Genomic DNA, 15,643 nt, shown 5'->3' on the forward strand with positions numbered 1-15,643 from the left:
AACCGCTCTCTGCTCCGGCGCCAATCCGCTCTGCTTCAACTCCTCCAAACTGCTCTCTGCTCCGGCGCCAATCCGCTCTGCTTCAACTCTTCCAAACTGCTCTCTGCTCCGGCGCCAATCCGCTCTGCTTCAACTCTTCCAAACTGCTCTCTGCTCCGGCGCCAATCCGCTCTGCTTCAACTCTTCCAAACTGCTCTCTGCTCCAGCGCCAATCCACTCTGCTTCAACTCCTCCTCTTGTCTGATTGAAGCAGGGGGGTTTTATCATGTGACTGGCTTCAGGTGCTTTAATTGGCTTCAGGTGCTTTAATTAATCTATAGCAAACTTTCTTCCCTCTACAGGGAAGAAGGCTCCCGTCTAGCACTCTCCTGCTGCCCTCTGACCTGGGCTTTCCTTGCTTTTTGCCCCTGCTTCAGTGTCGTGTCCCCCCCCGCCCGCGACCGGGCCAGATGCTTTTTCTTCATTTTGTTTTGGTTTTGGTTTTTTTCTTTACTGCTGTTCGAGAGCTGGTCAGCTGCCAACTTGCCTGCCAGCCCCCCCACTCCTGCCCTCGGACGCAGCTACTGCTTCAGCTGCAACCCCCGGAGGAGTGGGGGAGGACTGCCGACCCACCCTCCGGAGGAGGGGAGTGGACGCCCCCAGACCCAACTGTTTTGCTGTTCATTTGTGGAACCATAATTAATCGTCGTCTTATCTGCTTGTCATTTTTGGATGCTCCACAAAGACCGGGAGAGAAGACAGCCGACAAAGACATCGCCCAGGGAAGCCACAAATCATCGTGGAGGGGGCCGTAAGACTGAGTAACTTTTGAACTGTACTCTCGTGTGGGGGGAGTTTGACTGTGTCTTAACTGCATTTGTAGGGGCACAGGGGGTGTGGCACGGAGCTGCCCCCCGATCCATCGGTGCCGCCCCCCAACACTACTGCAACCATCACAGCCCCCCGCCATCTGTCCCTGCTGTCAACTTGCCATCTGCCTCTGGCCTCAACTGCTTGCCCTGAATTCCATCATCCGGACCAGACACAACAGCCGACCAAACGAGATTCTTTGGACAAACGCGCGTGGGTCCGCGTTCCCCCCTGGTCCCCGGACTGCCCACCCCACAGTTTGCCCCTACTACCTGACCCCAACTCCTGTTTCCTTCCCCTGTCCAGTCCGACCCATTTGGCCACCCCCTGCCTGCAGCCCAACAGGGAGAAGTGGTTAATCTGCTTCCCCCTCCTCCTTCTGGTGTCTCCCTGTCTCTCCCTGCTCACGATGGTGGGGAATGAGAGGGGTGAGGCCCCTCTAACTACCTCAGTTGCCCCTCCCCCACCTATCCCCCTGCCCAACCCCCAAGCCCCCCCCACTGCTGCCAAAAAACTGCCACCGCCCCTGCTGGGGCATTGGCAGCCAGAGGCACCAGGGCAACTATTGCTGCTGCTATGCCCACCGCCCCCCCAGATTCTAGGAGAGCCCCCCCAGTTAGCCGGAAAGGCCAGGGTGCGAAGAAGGGGAAGGGCCCTGCCAGAAGCACCAAGCCCTCCATGGCAGAGGCTGCCCCCCACCGCTGTGGCCTCGTCATCGACCATGGCATCCCTCCCCGCTGTTCCCTCCACCAGCTCTGCGAGTGTCCCTCCCACGGCCCCCAGGGCATATGTCCGGGTGGTGGCAGCCCCCCCCGCCTGCCGCCTCGTCATCTCGCCCACCCACCGCCTCCGCTACCATCAATAGTGGCTGGGCCCCCTTCCCCACCATGACCAGGAAGCATGGCGTCCGTTGCCTCCTGGTGCCTGCCTCGCCCTACGTGGAGACATACGTGCAGGCGTTGGCGAGGGTGGTAGGACCCACGGCTATTGTGGCAGCCTCCAAAATGTACGGGAAGGTCATCTTTTTCTTAGCATCGGAGGCTGCCGCCCAGGAGGCGGTGGAGAAGGGCCTGGCGGTGGGGCAGGTGTTTGTCCCCCTGGAGCCGCTAGAAGTCCTGGGCGTCCGCCTAGTCCTGACCTCCGTCCCTCCTTTTCTACCCAATGCCCCCCTGTTACCCGCTCTCTCCACCCTGGGGAAACCCGTTTCTGTCATCAGCCCTCTCCCGTTGGGCTGCAAGGACCCCACCCTCCATCACGTCCTCTCGTTCCGCCGGCAAGTGCAGCTTCTACCGCCGCCGCCGGCGAGTGACGGAGAGGCGCTCGAGGGGTCCTCCCTAGTCCCCTACCAGGAAGCCCGCTATCGGGTCTACTATTCCACAGGAGAGGCCCGGTGCTACCTCTTCCGATCAGCGGGGCATGTCCGAAGAGACTGCCCCTTGGCCCGGCGGGGAGGGGCACCCGAGACCCCGCGACCCGGCAGGACATCGGCTCCGTCGTTGCCGACGCCCCTGGCCGCCCGACATCTGAAACCACCTCTCCTCCTGCTCGATCCACCGCTGCTCCTGCCCGGACCCAAAAGACACCTCCCCTACAACGCCCAGACGAGCGAGGGAGCCCCACCTTTGCTGTTAACAATCCAGCAGAGCCTATGGAGGAGGGTGCAGCAAAGATATTACTGGGCATAGGAGAGGGCCCACCCCAAGGAGAACCGTCCCCCCATGCTGCCTCACTGTTACCCCCCCGAGCCCCTGAACCATCGCCTCTGCCCCCCGACACGACCCCTGCTAACCAGCCCCCAGACGACGCTACGGAGGGCTGGACCCTAGTCCAGGGAAAGCGAGGCAAGCGGAAGGCTCGAGCTCCGCTGCACCCATCCGGTGCGGAGGCCCCCCGGAAGACCAGGAAGGGAGGCACTGACACTGAGCCTTCCGCTATGCCCAAGAGTGAGATCCATCCGCCAGTGTCAGGAGAGGAAGACAACATACCACTGGAAGGTAGAATCTCCCCTCCACGGGAGACCCTCCCCTCCAAGACCCCTGAGGAAGCCCATCTGCCCAAATATCACCTGAACCCCTCGTGAACCCCGAAGCGACCGTCGTAGCGGGTGCTAGAGGGGAGACCCCTGGGGTGGCAGAAGACGACCTCTCCTCCATGTATGAGGAGATCGAGGCCGTAGGTTTGACCCCAGTCACCCAGGGAGAGAATGACCTCCTGCCAGCTGGCCTCAATCTGGGCAACCTTACCCCAGTCCCTGTTTCCCCATGCTCCCTCCCCCAACCGCCTTCCCGGGCGAGCACCCTGCAGAAGGTGGTCCACCACCTGATGCCGTGGCTGCCAAATCCAGCACAGAGCCTGCGCCTGGCATCACTGGGCGCCCCCTCCCCACCCCCTTAACCCTCGAATTTGTTCGGGAGACACCACCTCTCAGCTGCTTGCCTTCCGAAGCCCAGAGCCTCGCCTCTGCCCCCGCCCCCACCCCCACCGCTGTCCCTGCCCAATCCACCTCCTCCTGCAATGCTATTGCCGCCCCGGGGTTATTTCCTTCCCCTTTTTTGCAGATCCCCCCCAAGGAGCAGCCTTTGCATTTTCCTGCCGTGACCTATTAGGAGCTGGAATTTTCCCTCTGCCATCCCCTTCTACCCCAAGGCTCCAGACGGACCTAATAACTTTAGCCTGTCAGACGCCCCGTCGGTGGTCTGCACCATGCCTGCCCACCTCAGTGGACCACGAGACTGCACCAAGAGCCCCACCAGGGAATAACCCAGAAATCGCAACCCCACCCCCCCATGAGCTGCAAAAAGCGTTGCAAGAGTTTTTAGAAGACATCCGTGGCTCCCGCAACAGGGTACACCTAGCTCTCTAGCGATGGGGGGACTTCGATCAACTCCTCCAGGCCACAAGGGCCCTTATAAAGGAGGGTAAAGGAAAAGGAAGGCACGGTGCCGCGGCCTACAGGCGGGCCCGCAGCTTCCGTGATGATTTACTCACTTACGGGATGGGTCGCGAATTGTTGCGCGAGCCGCCGGGGGCTGCGAACACCCCCGCCAACAAGGAACCCCCACCCCCCCAGCCCTCCGCATGACACCCCTCATTATAGCAACTTTGAACACCAGGGGCTGTAGGATGGCTCTCCGCAGGTCCCAGGTGCTCTCTTACCTTCGGGAGGGGGGGTACTCTGTGGTTTTCCTGCAGGAGACCCATACGGATCCGACTGCTGAGGACAGCTGGCGGCTGGAGCGGTGGGACGGGGTCTACTTCAGCCACTTCACGATTCGACAAGCTGGAGTGGCGACCCTGTTCTCCCCCAACCTACGGCCCGAGGTGCTAGGGGTCACTGAGGCCATGACGGGCCACCTGCTGCATCTCCAAGTCCGTACGGAGGGGCTCGTGGTCAACTTTGTTAACATCTATGCCCCGACAACGAGCCCGAAGCGGCCGCAATTCAATCAGCGGGTGTCCGACTTCCTCAGCACCCTAGATTCTCACGAGTGCTTAGTCCTGGGAGGGGACTTTAACACCACCCTCGAGGAACAGGACCGCTCAGGGGCTGAGCTGAGCCCGGCCGCTGTGAACATTCTCCGAGAAATAGTCGAACATCACTCCCTAGTAGACTTCTGGCGTGACCACCACCCAGATGATACTTCCACGTTCACCTTTGTCCAGGTGGAGGTCCATCGGTCACACCACTCTCGGTTGGACCGTATTTATTAATCCCATTTCCATCTTTCACAGGCCCACTCCTCCAACATTCGGCCGGCCCCATTTTCCGACCATCATCTAGCCACCATAACAGCCTCCCTCCGTGCAGAGGGGCCAGGGCCGGCCTATTGGCACTTTAACAACAGCCTGTTGGAGGATGAGGGCTTCGTGACGTACTTCCGGGAGTTCTGGCTGGCCTGGCGAGAGCAGCAGCATGCCTTTCCCTTGGCGCGGCGATGGTGGGATCTAGGGAAGGTGCGCGCCAAGCTCTTCTGCCGTGACTACACCCGGGGCACCAGCCGACGGAGAAATGCAGCGATAGAGCAGTTGGAACGGGAGGTCTTAGAGATGGAGAGGCATCTGGCCGCCAGCCCCGAGGACCCGTTCCTCTGCAGAGCACGCCAGGAGAAGCGGGAGGAGCTCCGGGCCCTCGAGGACCATCAGGCCTGAGGTGGCTTTGTTCGATCCCGCATCCGCCTCCTTCGGGAGATGGATCGCGGCTCCCGTTTCTTCTACACCCTGGAGAAAACGAGGGGGCCAAGAAACACGTCACCTGCCTTCTAGCAGAAGACGGTGCCTCCCTCACGGATCCTGTGGAGATGTGTGGGAGGGCCCGTGACTTCTACACAAGCCTTTTCTCCCCGGATCCGACCAATCCTGACGCTTGCGGGGTGCTCTGGGAGGAACTCCCCATGGTCAGCATGGGCGACCGAGACCGACTAGAGTTGCCTCTCACCCTGGCTGAGTTCTCGGAAGCCCTCCGTCGCATGCCCACCAATAAATCTCCGGGCATGGATGGGCTGACCGTGGAGTTCTACCGCGCGTTCTGGGACATCCTTGGCCCAGACCTAGCCGCTGTCTGGGCTGAGCCTTTGCAGGGCAGGGTCCTCCCTCTTTCGTGCAGGTAAGCGGTGCTCGCCTTGTTGCCGAAGAAGGGGGACCTCCGCGATTTATGAAATTAGCGCCCCGTCTCGCTCCTTAGCACGGACTACAAAATCGTAGTGAAAGCAATCTTGCTGCGGCTAGGGTCTGTGATGGCAGACGTGATCCACCCAGACCAGACCTATATTGTCCCGGGTCGCAGCATTTTTGACAACCTATTTCTAGTCCGAGATCTTTTGGAACTCGGGCGTAGAGACGGTCTGTCGTTCGCCCTCCTGTCTCTTGATCAGGAGAAGGCATTCGATAGAGTGGACCATGGATACCTCCTGGGCACTCTGCAGGCGTTTGGATTCGGACCTCAGTTTGTGAGTTTTCTCCAGGTGCTGTACGCTTCCGCGGAGTGTCTGGTTAGGCTCAACTGGACCCTGACCGAACCGGTCAGCTTCAGGCGAAGAGTACGACAGGGGTGCCCCCTCTCGGGCCAGCTGTACGCTCTGGCGATCGAGCCCTTCCTCTGTCTCCTCCGGAGGAGGTTGACGGGGTTGGTGCTGCGGGAGCCGGAGCTGCGGCTGGTCCTGTCGGCGTACGCCGATGACGTGCTCCTCGTGGTCCAGGACCCGGGGGACTTGGCGCGGGTGGAGGCTTGCCAGGCCATCTATTCAGCAGCCTCCTCCGCCCGAGTCAACTGGGTCAAGAGCTCTGGCTTGGTGGTGGGGGACTGGTGGCAGATGAGCTCCCTCCCACCCGCACTTCAGACCATCCGGTGGAGTGCGGGTCCACTGCTCTATCTCGGCGTTTACCTTTCTGCCACACGCCCTTCTACGCCGGAGAACTGGCAAAATTTAGAAGGCGGGGTGATAGAGCGGCTCCGGAAATGGACAAGGCTACTCCGGTATCTCTCCCTCTGAGGGAGAGCGCTGGTGCTTAACCAACTAGTCCTGTCCATGCTCTGGTACCGGCTCAACACCCTGGTCCTGGCCCCGGGTTTCCTGGTCCACCTCTGGACATCGATTCTGGAGTTCTTCTGGTCAGGACTGCACTGGGTCCCTGCAGGGGTTCTCCATCTACCCCTGGAGGAGGGAGGGCAGGGCCTGAAGTGTCTGCACACCCAGGTCCATGTCTTCCGCCTCCAGGCCCTGCAGAGGCTCCTTTATAGTGCAGGTAGTTTGACGTGGAGCATACTAGCGCACGCCTTCCTGAGCTGCGTCCGAGGGCTCCGATACGACCAGCAGCTCTTTTATCTTTGTCCGAGAGGTTTTCCGCGAGGCCTCTCCGGGCTGCCTGTCTTCTACCAGGACCTCCTCCGGACCTGGAAACTGTTTTCAACGACCAGGTCCGTGGCGGCCACCGTGGGAGCAGATCTCCTCACGGAGCCCCTGCTACACAACCCCCAGCTCCGTGTGCAGGCGGCGGAGTCCCGCTCGGTGCGCCAGAGTTTGGTCCTGGCGGAAGTCACGAGAGTCGGAGACCTCCTGGACTACGACCGGGGAGACTAGCTGGATCCCCTGACTCTCGCTCGGTTCATGGGGCTCTCCAGACCTCATACCTCCCGGCGCGTACTTCAGGAGGTGAAGGCCGCCTTGACGCCCGCTGCTCGGGCTTATCTCAACCGAACCCTGCGCGAGGGCGCACCCCGCCCACCCTCTACCCCAGGCCCGCCGGACCTTTCCATTGGGTCCCTACCCCGTAGATCCCAACAAACCCCTCACCCTTTCACTGCGAGACGACTGCATGAACTGCAGCCGGTCAGCTTCCAAATCGCGCCACGGAAATATCTATACACACTCACGCTTCACACTCTTCACGCCCACAACCTGGTGTCCCACCCCGATACAAAGTGGCGGGACCTACTGCCACCTTTGGAGGGTGAACAACCCCGGTGGGCCAGCCTGTATTCCACCTTGGTCCCGAGGCCCGTCAGGGACATTAGTTGGCGGCTCCTTCACGGAGCTGTGAGCACGGGCGTGTTTTTGACATGGTTCACCCGCATCCCAGATACTTGCCCTTTTTGCAACATGAGGGAAACCCTGGCACACGTATATTTAGAGTGTGCCAGTCTGCAGCCCCTTTTCCAGCTCCTCACAAATATTTTATTACGCTTTTGGCTACACTTTTCCCCTCACCTTTTTATCTACAAACTCCCCATCTGTGGCCCCACAAAGTCACGGGATCTCCTGGTTAACCTCCTCCTAGCCCTAGCTAAAACAGTCGTTTATAAAACCAGAGAGGGGACTTTGGCTAATGAAGCGTCCTGCGATTGTAGGGCCGTTTTCTGATCCTCTGTACATTCACGTATCCGGGCGGAGTTCCTCTGGGCGGTGTCCACCGAGTCCCTTGACGCCTTCGAGGAGCGGTGGGCGCTGTCCGAGGTTCTCTGCTCGGTGACCCCGTCTGGTTCCCTCTGTCTGACCCTTTGATTGAGGGGAAGAGCGAGAGACGCCAGCCCCAGCCGTTGCCGCCGTGGATACCATCATCACTGTAACCTAGGAGAGGTCCTATCACATGTGGTGTACGTCCCCCCCACCCCCAAACCGCCCACCCCGCAGCCGTGCCCATCTTGTCGGGCACTCTCAGGAGAGGAATAATCGGTGACACTGGGCATGGCACTAGGTAACTCAAGGGGGTGGAAGACCATGAGTGTCGAGGAAGCCCCCCCCTGCTCTAAGCCACCAGGTAACTCAGGAGCGTGGAAGACTGCGAGTGTCGAGGAAGCCCCCCGGCTCTGGGCCCAGGCTAGCCTGAACACTTCTCCCTCCTGAAGGCTGCTGTGTTATACCTTGTGTTTGCTTTGTTTTGTTGCATAGTTTTGCTTTGTCCTTTTTGGTGATTCTTTGTAAGTGTTACACAAATAAAATTCTTTTCTGCTTTTAATAAAAAAAAACACTCTCCTGCTGCCCTCTGGCCAGGCTGTATCACGCTTTGCTGAGACGTGTGATGTCTCAACTAAAAGTGCTTGATGTGTTTAGTTGTGATTATTGACAGACTCCTTGCAGGCACTGCAGAAGGAACCAGTCTAAAGCTGGGCTTTTTGATAAACTGCTCTGCAAGGTGCATCAACGCCCAACGTGACCAGTGTGAGCAGTTCAGATTTGTTTAATTTGGCTGCATATGCATCTTGTTTGATTTTTGAGGGTAAAGTTTGGGCATGAGAGCAGGAATAGCTCAAACCCATGTGGTTATGATGCCACTGCTTTGCTGGTTTATTACCCCCGCTGGTTGGCAGTCAGAGCATTTCCCTTGGTGTGCCTGCAGAAACTGCCACAGTCTAGAGAGTAGAGCTGCATGTGGCTTCAGGATTGGTTTACAAGGTAGAAGCTGGAAGTTAGCCCCAATGGATGTGTACAGTAATGCAGGTTCAGGGAGTTCACTGGAGTCCTCCTGATCAATATTCTGAAAGCACCTTGAGTTCTTAAATAGAATGCTGAATTGATATGGGGCAGCATGAATGAGTCTGTAACAGCCTCTTGTTGTCTATCTTGTGATATATCTGGAGGTTTCTTTGTGATTACTCAAAAATGGTTAAATCTTCTAAGTAACATTATCCTGTTTCTAGGCTGGAGTATTGTCTGGCGCGTAGAACCTGTGAATGGAGTTGGGGTTTGTAGGGGGACTGTTGTGCCACTGGTCCCGTTGGGCCTCAGTTTTCCTGTCTGTAGCTGATCAAACAGACCTATAGGCAAAAGTGAGGAAATTAAAATTCTTAGACTCAGGGTGGAGGCTACTTAAGCAACCCATAAGAGAATACCAAAAGGCACGCTTACCCCTAAAGAAGAAAGGAAGAAGGAAAGAGGGAGGGTCGGGGGGCAGGGGGAGCATGATGTAAATGTTTCAGTGATTTAACTTCAACAGTTTATTCAAGCTAAACAGGGAATCCCTCAGAAAAAGGTGCTCCGACTCTACTGACGCCAAGAGAAAGGAGCATAAACTAGGGTGGATGAAATACAAAGTCAAAATTAGGAGGCTAAAAGGGAAGAGCAAATAGCCAAAGACAGAAATCAAATAAAGAATTGTAAGTGCTTTGGAAACAAGGCAGTCTGTGAAAGATCTAAGGGGTGGTTCAGAATTTTGTGCACTTTGCAGAGAAGCAAAACAATTTCTTTGCCTCAGTCACCACCACAGAAGATATTGGGGAGATACTCCATGCGTGTGCTCTTCAGGTAATGAAAGAGGTAGACTAAGCAATTCAAATGGAAGTTGCTGGAACAAACTGATAAATTAAGGAATGTCAGGTCCCCAGGACCAGATGATATGTCCAAGAGTTCTGAAAAAGTTTAAGGTAAAAGGGACTGAACTGGTGACATAAATTTGCAATCCTGCACAGGGCCGTCCTTAGGATTTATGGGGCCCTATGCAATATTATTAAACTGGTGCCCTGTACCTGATGGCAGCCTGGGCTCACAGCCCAGGGGTGCAGGGGGAGGGACGAGGCAGCAAAGGATAGCAAGATGCCCTGCCTGCCTTATGGTGGCGGAGAGTCACAGTTCACCGCAGAGACCCCCGCACCCTCTCCCTCACGGAGAAAGGACATGCAGAAGGTACCTAATTAAAAGCAGTAAATTTGGGAATAAAAAATATCAGTCACAGGGTTTTTGATATTCCCTGAAGTTTGTCGAGATTTATTTGCAAAAAGTTTGTAGTAAGGGTGAGTCAGCTGTCTTGCTGAATACAATGTTAAATATTATGGGATACATGATGCAGCTCTTTTCTGTTTTACATTTTCTCAATCAGTATTTCTAAGCTGATTCTATATTTTAAATGTACTCTTAAACCTTCATAAAGTAATCATTCCAGATTATTACATATTTAACTCACTGAAACAAAGACATTATTTTAAATTAATCAGTCACAGCGGTTTAGTGTGTTCATAACAATGTTCATTGTTTTTAGAAAAGGGGAACACTAATTTACTTTGTGTGATCTCCATAACAATAGACATATTTATGAAATTTCACCAACTCTAAAAAAATATGTTTCCAAAGATTTTAGGCATAACAAAGGATTTTATATCTTACTAAGGCACTGATTTTGGTGGAGGGTTCTCTTAAAACTAGTTCATCAGATTAGTCAGAAGTAAAGAAAGGGAAACTCTTTGTCCAGCTTTCTGGAAGGAAAGGGGTGTTGTCCCTTAAAGGGCTCGCTTCAAGGTTGGGAGGGGGAAGGGAGAGAAAGGGTTGGACAGAAAAGACAGGAAGACTTTGGAAGCAAGTTTTTTTTACTATAGTAATTAAAATTAAAATGTGTATTTTAGATAAGGGTGGTCTTTTGAAGGATTTATTTAAAAATCTGTGTCTGAAGATCCAAGCATTTAAGGCTAAAGATGATTGTGCATCTAAAAATCTATTCAAGGATTTTTTCGAGATTTGATTGTATAATCTTCACCAACTCACTAAAGAAATATTTTTAAAGCAAATTTTAAACTAAGGTCCTGTAGACTAACATGTTCTGAGTAAATATTACAGTAATGCAGAACTGTTTTTGTCAGTAAATTCAGAAACTGACAGTATATACCTGGGGTTTGGCAAATGCCTGTTAAATGGCTTCATTACCACTTGAATGGCTCTTTAACAGTTTCAGTGTTGTGCTAATAGGTCTGGCAGGCTGGAAGACTTTTTCACTTTTAAGTCACTAGATCCCCTCACCAGGCTGCAGCAGCTAGCTGTGGGAGCCTGCAGGAAGGGTCAGAACAAGGATAAGAAGAGCTGGAAGGGTGGACACTAAGACCCAGTGGTGCTCCAAATTTTCAGGTGCCCTGCGCAGCCACATATTCTGCGTATGCTTAGGGACAGCCCTGATCCTTCAGTTAATTCAGTGCCTGTGATTCCAGATGGTAACTAATGTCTTACCTAACTCTCTAACTGGCGCTAGGGATTATCCTGATAATGTCAGAACAGTGAGTCATGCTGCAAAACCAGGAGTATGGGTTGAAACAACATTAAAATAGAATGATAAAACACCCAGGTAATTGTGATATGATCAGAACAAGCCAGCATGGGTTTAATAGGGGAATATCACACCTCCCAAGTACATCAACAAAATAGTGAATATCATTTATTTATTTCAACTTTCAAAAAGCCTTTGACAAAGACCCTTCTAAGAGGAAAGTTCTGTAAACTGGTGGTGATGGGAAGATCAGAGGCTGGCTAAGAGTCAGCAAACAAGGAATAACAATACGGGCTCAATTTTCAACATCGTAAAAGAGGGACAGAGAGGTCCCAAGCTTTTGTCCTGCGGGTGGCATTGGCATTGCAAGGACTGGTGTTGACAGAGGCACCTCTGCGACTGAACATGGACAGCACCTTTCATTGTCCCTTGCTTTGCTCTGACCTCCACAAATATAGATCTTCCCAGATCTTAACAGTGTCACGCTGGAGAATATATAAGTGGCGGGTCTCTTCCAAACTCAATCCATGGCATGATGCCAAAAGTAGATTGTTCAGATCTGCCAAACAAGATTGTCCCTTTTCTTCTATGTTTGCATGAATTAGTGTATTAATATTTGTGTGTATTAATCAGTGGCAGTAATATTTGTGTGCAGTGATCAGTGGTGTTAATATGTCAACATTCTACATTATCATTAGGCTTGACAGGGAAGGCCCCATTGAGATGAATGGGATATTTCACACCTCCTTAACCAGGCAATTTTAATGCAGCTACTAGCAGAGATTGGTACATCAGTTTACATCCAGGTTTTGAAGGTTATCTCTGCAACCAGGCAGGCTAGAGAACTGATACTTCTAAAATGACAGCTTGATTTGTGGTCCCCAGGGAAAAGTAACTAGTTCATTGAGTTGCCATTAGTTGGCCAAACCTGACTCTCCTTCCTGGCTGAGTGCTCTGTAGCTCAGGATGTTGTTAGCAAACATTTTGTAATTCTCCTTCAGTGCCCTCTGTCCATTACTTGTGCCAACTAAAACCAATTATTCTCTTTTCCCTCCTATTCAGATGAATCTGACTATCAGACTGAGTATGAAGAAGAAATTCTAGACAACCAGAAGGACGATTACGCTAATTTCCTAAGCAGCCAGGTGGAAGAGGATTCTGACTCCGTAAGAACTGTGCTCTAGACTAGCTCTGTGTGTCCTTTTGCCGGCCTTTAGTCTGACAAGCATGTCAAAGCCAAATGTTTTCCTGCAGGCATAGAGCCTTATCTAGGTTAGGTGGTGGGATCACAATTTCGTGGGAAGGTGTGATAAGGGGCAGTTGAGAGAAGCAGCCTCTAAGGCTGGTGCTGAAAGGAATCTGGTAGAAGAAAATTCGACCATCTGTAGTGTAGTGCAGGTACTGAGTGCATTCCTAAGCCATGTTCCATCCCTCTCAGGTGTACAGCAGCTGGTCACAGAGCAGCATATCCAGGCTATTTGATATCTTCGGTTACATGTGACCTACAACCCTGCAAAGCCAAACCTTTCAGTCTTCAGGGGAGATTGTTGGAAGGAACCAAGTCATAAACAGGAGCTTTTGTGTGGCTGAAACTTGTCAGCATCCTTTAAAGGGTCCATAATTTAGCAGAGTGTTGACATAAGCTTTGTCCCTTCCTATACACATAGCGGAGAGAATGCGTGTCTCATGGCCAGAGTTCACATTACTGGCATTTAAATAGTTATAATCCATCTCTAATTTGTGTCGACCATGAAGTTTTCTGACCTTCCATCTTGGAGCAAAGCGTAAATGGGATCACACAGCTCCACTTAGGTAATGAAAAACTCTACATCAAATCTGTGTCACTGCTCTCTCTCTCTTACGGGGAGGGTCCTGGCCAGTTTGAAAGAGCTACAAATCCCTGCTAATATTTGGAATGAACAGTTCTTGGATGGGAGCATGTGAACAGGTTTGGGAACCTACACAAATAAGATACATAGGGAAGGACGTGAGATGGCTTCAGTGTTTCCAAGTGGATAGCAGCAGAGCGCAAGGGCTGTCTCGTAGTCACACAGATTCATGTTCCCAGTTGTATTTAAAATCTTCATCTGCTAAACTAATCCTTCTGAGACTGAAGTCTGACATGCAAAAGGCTCCTGGGGGAGGAAGGAGAGAGAGGAGTGTCTTTGTTTATCTGGAACAGTCTGTTAAATCATTTCAGATCAGATATCTCCTGCTGATGAGTATGTTTGTTTCCTCCTTCAGGATGAGGATGTACAGATAAGAAAACGCATCACCATCCCCAAACAGGAGAGTCGACCCAACAACACAGGGGAGCCCAGCTAATCCCCAGGGAAGCCATCAGGACTTGTCTTTCATTTGGTCACATAACTGTAGTTTCACTGACTAACAGCCCTTTTTATAAAGAGATTGCTTGGTTGAGATGTTGCAGTTTCTCATCCCTCTCCGATCAGGATGGAGGGGCTGTTTAACTGTCCTGAGAGGAGACCCACCATAATGAAGCACAAGAAGTGCCAGTGCGCTACCCACAACTCCATGCCCAGTGATTTCTCATGCCATGGAAATTTACAATGTCTTTGCTCCTTTCTCCAGGTACCATTGTGGGTTGCAAGTCATTGATCTCTCTGGGGTTTGTACGGCGAAGGGGTGTGCTGGGAGTTGTCTGTAGTTAGAAGTGTGTTCAGATGCTGCTTTGGCTGTCTGCCACCATGAGTTCTGTTTGTTGTTCTGGCCCAGAAGGCTAAAAAAAAGAGAACATTGCTGGAATGTATGTGCACGGCCACTGCTGCGAAGGGTCAATACGTGAGCATTAGCGTGCAGGGATGTTTGTCACAGGAGCCAGGCAGCCACATTGTTAACTCAGCTCTGTATTTATTTTGCAACTGTGTAAGTAGGAGCAATGCTGTGATAGTAGGATAAAGGGTCTCTGGCTGCTTGAAGACTTAACAGGAAATCTAAATGCTACAAGTTAATTACTCTAAAGGTTACTCATTTGCTTCAGATACTGTATAATCAAGCCAGCTGCAGGAGCATGTAATGATGGCACATTTAATTGCTATTTGCCAGGCAGTTACAGAGTAGCTACATAGCTGTAGCTGCCTTGTGAAACAAAGTGGTAACTGCTGAAATGAAATGCCAGTACGTGGTTCTCAGGGGGTTACAAGATTCTGTCATTGATCAGTCACTGTTTTGTGGAGTGTGATAAATTGCCAGGGAGGTTATGTTGAGTCGATAAGAGTTCATGTTTTAAAGGTCTCATTGCAGGCATGCAAAACTTTGCCCAACTTTTCAGGAGCTCCACAAAGGTTGCAGCCATCTAAAATGCAGCAGTCCAGGTTCCATTCCCAGCATGGCACGCTCTGTCATGACCCCGCTGGAAGGTGTTTGAATGCTAAAGATTTTTGGGAATGCACCAGTAGTCCAAAGATCTTAAGTCACTTCTGCTGAGATCAGAACCTCCTAAGGTGACACTTGTACTTAAGAAGACACCCTCAGTTTATAACCACAGCTGGAGTCCTTTTTATATATGTACTTTAAAATAAAATTGCAGCAGAGAAATCAATGCTTGCTGTTGTCATTTACCAGAAGGCTACGGAAGATGTGGATGTCTGCACCAATCCAGTACACATGGTCATTCATCCACGTAAGGCCCTGCACATCTAGAAAGTTGGGGCAGCCTCCAGGATTGTCATGGATCTGCAGGGCAAGTTGCCTTTGAGCTTTGTACCGTCTCTCAAGGAGTCGCGTACTTTATAGTGCTAGACATTAGCCATCACCTTTTTGAAAAGGGAAGCCCCGTGGCTCTACTACTCTGAGACTGGGCCCTGCCTTCAGTACCCCTGTTTCTCACCAGGTTCCCTCAGCAAATCCAAAAGAACTGGAACTCCTGTTGGAAACTTTCCCCCTTTGGAGCGAAGAACTCTGCAGATATTTGCAGCGACACAGGTCAGCCTTTTCAAAGCAAGACAGCTTTTATTAGTCAACTGGAATAGAGTATTTTAGGGTTCTTAGTAAGGCTGTCGATTAGTCACAGTTAACTCATGTGATTAATTCAAAAAGATTAATTGCGATTAATCACAGTGTTAAACAATAGAATACCAATTGAAATGTATTAAATATTTTTGGATGTTTTTCTACATTTTCAAATATATTGATTTCTGTTACAACACAGAATACAAAGTGTACAGTAAAAAGAAAAGGAGGACTTGTGGCACCTTAGAGACTAACAAATTTATTTGAGCATAAGCTTTCGTGAGCTACAGCTCACTTCATCGGATACATTCAGTGGAAAATACAGTGGGGAGATTTTATATACACAGAGAACATGAAACAA

At 51.8% G+C, this 15,643-nt stretch overlaps 1 protein-coding gene across 5 annotated transcripts in view; it reads left to right on the forward strand.

The window, feature by feature from the left end:
• The window catches only part of PNPLA7 (patatin like domain 7, lysophospholipase), a 428,589-nt gene extending 413,730 nt beyond the window's left edge, over window positions 1-14,859 (forward strand). For all 5 annotated transcript variants that reach the window (XM_077836180.1, XM_077836185.1, XM_077836179.1 and 2 more), the window contains 2 exons: window positions 12,373-12,476; window positions 13,555-14,859. In XM_077836180.1, coding sequence (XP_077692306.1) covers window positions 12,373-12,476; window positions 13,555-13,635 — 185 coding nt within the window. In that variant the 3' untranslated portion in view covers window positions 13,636-14,859. The remainder of the gene's footprint in view (window positions 1-12,372; window positions 12,477-13,554) is intronic.
• Window positions 14,860-15,643: the final 784 nt, after the last annotated feature.

Source organism: Eretmochelys imbricata, chromosome 16, assembly GCF_965152235.1.
Source record: "Eretmochelys imbricata isolate rEreImb1 chromosome 16, rEreImb1.hap1, whole genome shotgun sequence".
In the NCBI taxonomy this organism is placed as follows: Eukaryota; Metazoa; Chordata; order Testudines; family Cheloniidae; genus Eretmochelys; species Eretmochelys imbricata.